General features: G+C 41.4%; 1 protein-coding gene across 1 annotated transcript; it reads right to left on the bottom strand.

Moving 5' to 3' along the window:
• Positions 1–467: 467 nt before the first annotated feature.
• Positions 468–2,138, bottom strand: LOC135649452 (dof zinc finger protein DOF3.6-like). The gene is made up of 2 exons (XM_065167803.1): positions 1,893–2,138; positions 468–1,720 (listed from the first exon to the last, which is right to left on the bottom strand). Exons 1-2 carry the CDS (start codon positions 1,941–1,943, stop codon positions 755–757), a joined length of 1,017 nt encoding a protein of 338 aa, XP_065023875.1. The 5' UTR covers positions 1,944–2,138; the 3' UTR covers positions 468–754.
• Between the last annotated feature and the right edge of the window lie 5,918 nt (positions 2,139–8,056).

Genomic DNA, 8,056 nt, shown 5'->3' with positions numbered 1-8,056 from the left:
AAAACGAGGAACAAGGTCAGTAGGAATGGTGTACTAAATCCTCCTTTATCAGTTAATACAAAACTCTGGATACTAGAATTGCTAGCTTTCATAGTCACAGAATAGAGAGAGAGAGAAACAACTGGTATAGGTATGACAACAACAATATCTATTCATATCTGACACCAAAGCCTTTTCAAATGATCTTTAGCCTATGGCTAAAGAACAAAGATTCAAAATTATCATGACTAGATTGATTTTTTTTTCACCAGTAAATGACAGAATATAGAGAAAAACTTCAGCTTGTAATGTTAAGGTTGCCGAAAAAGAACAAGATGTGAGATATTTACAGCATTGTTCTAATTGCTAAATGTGGTCACGTTTGATGAAACAGCAGCAGCAGCAGCAGCAGCAGCAATGGAATACCATAGTACTTGCCGTAGCAAAAGAGCAGTCAATATGGGATGGCAGTACCGAGGGCAATGATGTGCGAACAAAGCTTCCACACAAGCCAATGGAGCACATTACTATGATTCATTGTTGACAGCCAACCTTATGTCAGAGATACAACTCTGCATGAGTTCATGCACTTCCTCTCTCTAAACGTACTGCGCAAAAGTAAGATAGGAAACAACCAACACAAAGTAGATGGATGATACACTAACCTACCCACCATCAGCATGTTCTTCATCATCTGCTCTCTGAGATTGATATACTTCAGCTTGCGAGGCTTATGGTTACAGCCGAAATGAAACTCTAGTGATGGAACCTGAAATTACAAGATGTTGCCGGCTGAGGAAGAGTTGAATCCCGCGAGATCTGTGGCCCAACCTCCGCTGCTGTTGCCACCGCCATCGCCGCCGTGCCAATATTGCTCGCTGCCTGGAAGACCTAAATACTCCCTTGGAAGATTACGACCCTGAGATTTGTCTTCCACCTTCACCGAAGCCAGCTGCGTGATCAGTGAAGAGCCGGGAACCCTAGCGAGGTCTCTACCTGCGCCGCCGCCGCTCCCGCCTTCCCCGTAGAAATTGTACAGCCCCGACACGGGTTGCACCCCAGCCGGCTGTGGTGGCTCCAATCCTCCCAGGAGAGAGAATTGCTGGATCTGCGGCAGTCTCCACTGTTCGAGCCCGATGCCGGAACTGCTTCCCACATGATAATCCGCTGCATCGATGGTGGGAATACCCTCAAAGTTGAGGCCGAGGTTTGAGGCACCGTAGTCGGCCAGTGTGTGCATGGAAGCCAAGAAGGGCAATTGGGCCGGCTGGGGCATGCTAGGCAGGATAGCGCCACCGCCACCAGTGACGACGTCTGGAGACGAGGACGAGGGTCCCGGCTGGCGGTCAGCCGTGAAGGTAGTGGCTGCCGATTTCGAGGAGCTCCCTGTAGATTTATTCCTCTTGTTGCGACGGCAGCCTCCGCCCACGGGAACGTTTCGGAGAGCGCCGCCTCGGGTCCAGTAGCGACGGCAGGTCTTGCAGAAGTGGCGAGGCTGTGACAGGGAATAATTGTTGAAGTAGCAGAACTTGGTGTTGGTGGAGTCGCAACGCGGGCACCTGAGCTGCTGCTCCGGCTGCGGGACGATCTTGGCGAGGCGAGCTCGTTCGGTCATGGAGATAGGCCTGGCTGAGCCGGCAGCAGCGGTGCCAGCTTCTGGTCGCTGTGCCGACTGCATGTGAGGAAGCTGAGGAACCTCACCGCCGCCGCCTGCAGCGGCTGGACGCTGAATCGATCGTTGCTAAGCATGACAGATGGAGAGTATAAGATTAACGCTGCGGTATATTCAAGAAGATATCAGCAAAAGGATGCGAATATCTTCTCCTTTATTATGCCTTTTTTGATGAAGAAGCCAAAGGAATTGGAAGCTCGGAAGGAAGAAAAGAAGAAGAGAGAAAGGTGGTAGCACTCACCTGGTTCCAGTTGGGTGGATCCAGATAGACCGGAACAGAGGAAAAAACCATGCTGTCACTACTTCTTCTTCTTCCTCCTCCTCCTCCTCCTCCTAATAATAAAAATAATAGTTCTTTCTTAAAGATGATAGGATTTAAGAGAAGGTAGAGAATCAAGTATGCACAAGTGGTAGCATAGAGAGGAAAGTTGGGGGAGGCAAAGAGATAGCAAGAGAGGAAGAGGAGTGGATGGGAAAAGGAGGTGATTTATTTCTTTTATTCTTCCATGGTGTCAAGTGTATTATATACGGTAGGGTTGGAGGAAGAGAGGGGCGATGTCCAGGGAGAGTTTCTTGGCCTTTTCAAGTGTCTCGGTGTCGATTACAGGAACAGTGTTAAAGAGGCGAGCTGATGCGGTGGTTCATGTCGGGGAATGGTGGAAAGGGATGAGTAAGCTGAAACCCTAATGCCATGATAATTTGGAAGTGAGATGCTGAGACCCAAGTCTTCATATAGTCCAAACTTTGTCCATGAAAGAATATGGGTCCCTCTCTCCCTCTCTCCCTCTCTCTCTCACGTATAAGGCAGCACAATATGATAAATGAGTATGTTCATCGTTACCATCTCATTAGAAATTGCAAGTTTGCATTTAAATGTTTAATGCATGGAATATCGTGGAGGACGATGACTTGGCTTAGTCGAATCAAAGGAAAGCAAGAGCTATTGTTGTTAATGATGTTAGATTGAATGATGCTGCTCTTGCATTGGATTGTAATGACCGGTGTGCATGTAAGCACCTACGGGGTGTTTCATTAGATGGAATTTGCCTAAGGCTTCGTGGCATAATCTTTGAAGCTCTATCCGGTGGATGGGGATGGATATATCCAAAGAAAAGAAATGATATTGTTCGCGAGTAAGTTATAACACATCCGGGGATATAATGCATGAATACGGAGGAGATTGACTATCATCAACACATTTTTTTAATGTAGATTTTAGAATATAATCTTGTTTCTCATCGAGGGATAGCTTGATTATAAAATTACTTACTACTGATACGAAAATATTTTATAATCGGTGTCATCCTCTACTATCATCCCGAAAGGATAAAATTATACAACAAATAATTTCTTACTGGCCTTTGTGCTTGTGCTAATAATATCTCTGATACATTTTTCTTTTGAGTTTGATATTTTTATTTTTATTTCTATAAAATAATTATATATATTGATCGAGAAAATATTCATCTCAATCGAGGCTTGACATCATGACGATCCAATCAACGGAAGAACCGTATAAAATTATTAAAAAAATTATATTTTTTTTCAATCAAACCAACTATACATGTTATTATTTTACTCGAAATTAAGCATAAAAAAGATGGCATCTAACTTAATCTTTGTATAAGTCAAAATTCGATCAACGTCCAAGATTTCTTCGACTCCACTTGAATTTTTTCTTATGACGTCCGAATCCAAGTCGGATATGAGATGCTGTAGCAGCGATCGAAAAGATGCGCGGCGGCCGCTCATCGGATATAGATTCCCGGTCGACGATGCCTCAGCCTCCACCAACTTGTGCTCTTTGACCAACGTTTCTTTCCCTTCCATCATGACTGACTATCGAATTCCCAGGTAGCTTACGAACTCAACTCTTCTTACTTTGGCCGTGTGAGATTGATCGGAACCGACTCGCAGATCTAACAGCCTTAAAGCTAGTCAAAGAGTGATAGAAATAATAGAAGATAAAGAACAATAATTGAAGAAGCTTTATTGTGGAAATAAAATAGCTTTAGCTTGAATCTATTAACATGTTCCCTCTCCTATTTATACAAATTAGGAGGAAGGATTTCCCACAAGAATAAACAGAATAGAGAGATTTCTTATCCTCTATCAAGTTAGGGAAATCTTATCTTCTATCATGTTGGGGAAATCTTATCTTTTATCATGCCCCCGCAAGATGGTGCTCCTAACAAGGATACCAATCTTGGATCGATGCAAAGAATTGTTTACAAGCGAGAGGCTTCATGAGTAAGATAAGTGTAGATCGCTGCTGCTGCTGCTGCGATTGTTGTTGCTGTGATGGCACAGGCGTTCCCTTCATTCTCCTTAAGTCTGCCGAATGTTGGCAGATCAGCGAAGACTACCGCGGTGAGGAAGATGAGGATTGACCACGGAGCCTCTTAGGAATGCAACGGCGTTGGTCGCTGGCCGAAGGGTGAAGCTTCACTTTTCTCAGCGACGTTGGTCGCTGGCTGAAGGCAAGAGCGAAGCTTCGCTTTTCTCAACGACGTTGGTCGTGGTTGCGATTACGACGGCTGCGACGATAGAGAAGAAATCTACAGCAATGTTGCAGTGATGCTACTACAGCAAAGGAGGAAACTGCAACAGAGGAGGAAGCTGTAGCAGAAGAGGAAGTTTAGCAGAAGAGGAGGAAAATAGCTACAACGAGGAAGAAAGGTGGGGCAGTGTTGATGAGCGCAACACTAGAGATGCCGTAGCGGAAGGGAACGAACGTTGGCGCAAAGTGGCAACACCAATGATGAATTGGCAGCGAGAAGAGAGCTTGCTCTAAGCAAGCGGCTCTGATACCATGATAGAAATAATAGAAGATAAAGAACAATAATTGAAGAAGCTTTATTGTGGAAATAAAATAGCTTTAGCTTGAATCTATTAACATGTTCCCTCTCCTATTTATACAAATTAGGAGGAAGGATTTCCCACAAGAATAAACAGAATAGAGAGATTTCTTATCCTCTATCAAGTTAGGGAAATCTTATCTTCTCTCATGTTGGGGAAATCTTATCTTTTATCAAAGAGAACATCGGCGACTATAGATTTACGTAAATATAGAATCACGATCTGATCGATCTCGGCTCGTCTGTGGATATGATGAGTAGATGAGAGCTTCTTCCAAGATTATGATCGATGAGAGCTGCTTTACTCGTGTAAAGGTAGCAACAGTGGTAGGACAGACTCGACGCCATCGAACACGGCGGAAAAGGACGGGCATTACCGCTTGTTTACATCGTCGTTCCGTAGCACCAATGGCAGCTTTGCATGTCAATGTCACACCCTCCTCCTTTTTCTCATCTCCGAGTGCTCTCCATCCAGTTTGTAGATCACCACTGCCGCAACAGTCAGCCTAACGATGGACGAGAACGAACCCGAGATAGGATTACTTCAACAGTGAGTGAGTGAGTGCATCGAGAATTAATCGAGAGGTCTTTCTTTGGGTTGGGTATGTGTGAATCGCTTATGCATATGGAGTTTGTTCTCTTCCCATTTTCACTTGCTCTCTCCATTAAAACACACACATAAAATCGCTTATGCTTTAGCACTATGGGTGTTCAAATCCAATTGAATTATTTGTTCAATTCAGTTCAATTAAAATAAGATAGTTCGAACTCGAATCGATCGATTCGGTCTGATTAATCGATTTATGATTTTAAATAATTTAAAAATATTATTTTCAAATAGATCGGTTTAATTGAATCAAATTAAAATTTTGATCCCATTATGTCCACACAAAAAGATTTATGAAATTAAATCCACATCACTTATAAAATTTGAACGTTGGTTGGTTTGAATAATCAGTTTAAACGGATTAAAAGCCTAAGAGAATGAACTCAATCATAAGAAAAATATGTTATTACGATGGATCACATTAATCTATTATTGTATGTTATTCTATAACAAAATAAAATGAAAAAAAAATGTCTGTATTGTATAAATATGTTATGTCGTTTAAAGTGTTGGGCTGACAGTCATATATTCAGCCTAAGGTGGGCTTTATTAATCTAAAGCCCACCCCCCTTTGACTTAACACTAGATCAAAATTAGGGGGTATGTGGTGGCTGCGAAAAGAGGCAGAAAAAGATAACGAGGGAAAAAGCTGTAGTCAGTGACGTGATCATTGTATTCCAATTATTCGCTTGTGATTATTGCCAGGGTTTTGGGTAAGAGATTGAGATTTGTATATTCATTATTCTTATAGTGGATTATCTCTAGTTTGCCCCGTGGTTTTTACCCTTTACATTGGAGAGGTTTTCCACGTATATCTTGATATTCTATTTGATTGTGATTCCATTTAATTTCGTTGTCTATTACCAACTAATATTTATTTATATAAAAAATTATTTCTCTTTATATCGTGCTTATAGATGTTACGATTAAACATGAATAGCTGATTAGTACTAACGATAGACAAAGATCGACCTGAGAAATTTTATAATAATAATAATAATAAGAAAGTTCTAATACATTTATATTTATTTAATGATATTATGCTGTACACAATTAAATGATAAAGAAATTACACAGTTGAAAGATCATTTGCATCATTCTTTTTAATCTTTTTCATGCTTAAACATTTGAGAGGCTTTCTTTCTTTTCTCATGCGTCGAGGATTGGTTTAATATTTTAGTTCAATTAAGCAGAGGGAACTAAGAAACTAACAAAAATATTCTGTGTTTTTTTTTTCCCATAAACAAAATATTATTACCGACAATTATTTTGAGAATCTTAGAAGGATTCCCAAGAGAAATTTGTCTTTTCTACCTCTTTATTCTTTCTTTCTTTCTGATCAATCCATACATTTGATGAGCACGCCATGTTTATGGTTTGCTACCACACCACGTTACACAGTTTGGAAAGAAGGCCACATTCCTCACCTAAAAGCTGGCTACAATAAGTGGCCACCAAGTGTGACGCTTGCTTTAACTACATACTTATATTTTTCTCTTAATACATCCTAATATAAAAAGGAATTCTTCCGATGCAAAATTATATTAAGTCGACAATCTTAATATAATACCAAAGGTTACACATATACAGGCATTAATTTATTCTGGTGTTTGGAATGATTTAGTATTTTCAAATTCTTAAAATCAAGTGTCTAAAACGATAAGAAATCTTATTCATAGACTAATCATGAAGAGAAGAAATCCTAAAAATTAGGGTTTTGTTATTGTTATCTCATGCATCTCTAGGCCATGGGAAGAGTAAGATTTAACGATATATATATATATATACACACACATTTTGTGTTGTCGATTTTCTTTCGACGTAAAAGGGTATTATACATGATGAGTTGTAGGGATAAATCAAGAATATGATGAAGAATTTAATTATTATTTTTTGGTATATAGTTATAATATAATTTATATTTTTCTTTCTATTTCGTAGTTCTTCTCTTACTCGCCAAACGCTTCCATGTCAAGCAGCATCGTCGTGGAGATCATCGAGCATGGTGGCCATTCAAAGAGACTCTACAGGACCAAGATGGCAGGGCGAAGCTAAGTTTGGTTGTGGGCCGACCACCGAGCGTGTTGGCTAAAGCAAAAAAGGGAGGAATAAAACTGGGTCTGGGATTCCCCCTTGGATTGTGCCACTGATGTGACTTCTCTTCTTTAGGGGGGGGGGGGGGGAAGGAGAATGGTCCAAAGACAAAGCGCCTGTTCTTGCTGTTGGACTGCGGGTGTTCGACCTCTGCCCACTTCCTTCTTTCCTCGTGCTGGGATGTTGTTAGCTCTTAGGACAAGCATCGCATTTTGTACAGGTTGGGTTGTTGTTGTTCAGCTGCGAGTTTAAGTTCATGGCAGAAAGCATTCCTGCAAAGACTTGAATGCTACAGGTGTTTGACAAAGACACTTCAGATCTACAAAAACACCTCTTAATTGAAGTTGAAAAGGAATCCGAGTTTTAGCTAGCGATGGGAATTCCATTGTTTTCCTTTTGTAGCTTCTCCTACGCGGCACGGGAGTGAGAGATCAGGAGAGATTTATTACGGTGAATGAACTGTGAGTCCGTGAGGAAGTCGACGTTGACGGAACTGCTCAGCAATTCTGGCATGTCTTCTTCCTCTACAGCAGCAGGAACGCAAATGAAATCTGGCTAGCATGAGGTGAGCTCCAAGGAACAAAGAACACGACCGATACACAGTGCAACCATAAAAGACGAGTAGTTCAAATCGTCTCCTAAGGAACAAAGCATTTAGGGACACAAACAATCGACAAGGCAAAGATGCCATCTTCCGGCAGAAACGAAGGGTTGAAAGATAAAACTCCTCCTCACGTACCTATTTTTAGTGATACGAGTGGGATTTCAGCCAAAGAAGGAGTGGCGTCGAGAGCTTTGATAGCTCCGGCAACGAGTATGAACCACGATGGCGACCTGCTCACATGC

Source organism: Musa acuminata, chromosome BXJ3-9 (genome assembly GCF_036884655.1).
Source record: "Musa acuminata AAA Group cultivar baxijiao chromosome BXJ3-9, Cavendish_Baxijiao_AAA, whole genome shotgun sequence".
Classification (NCBI taxonomy): Eukaryota; Viridiplantae; Streptophyta; class Magnoliopsida; order Zingiberales; family Musaceae; genus Musa; species Musa acuminata.
This window is presented reverse-complemented; position numbering and strand designations above follow the sequence as displayed.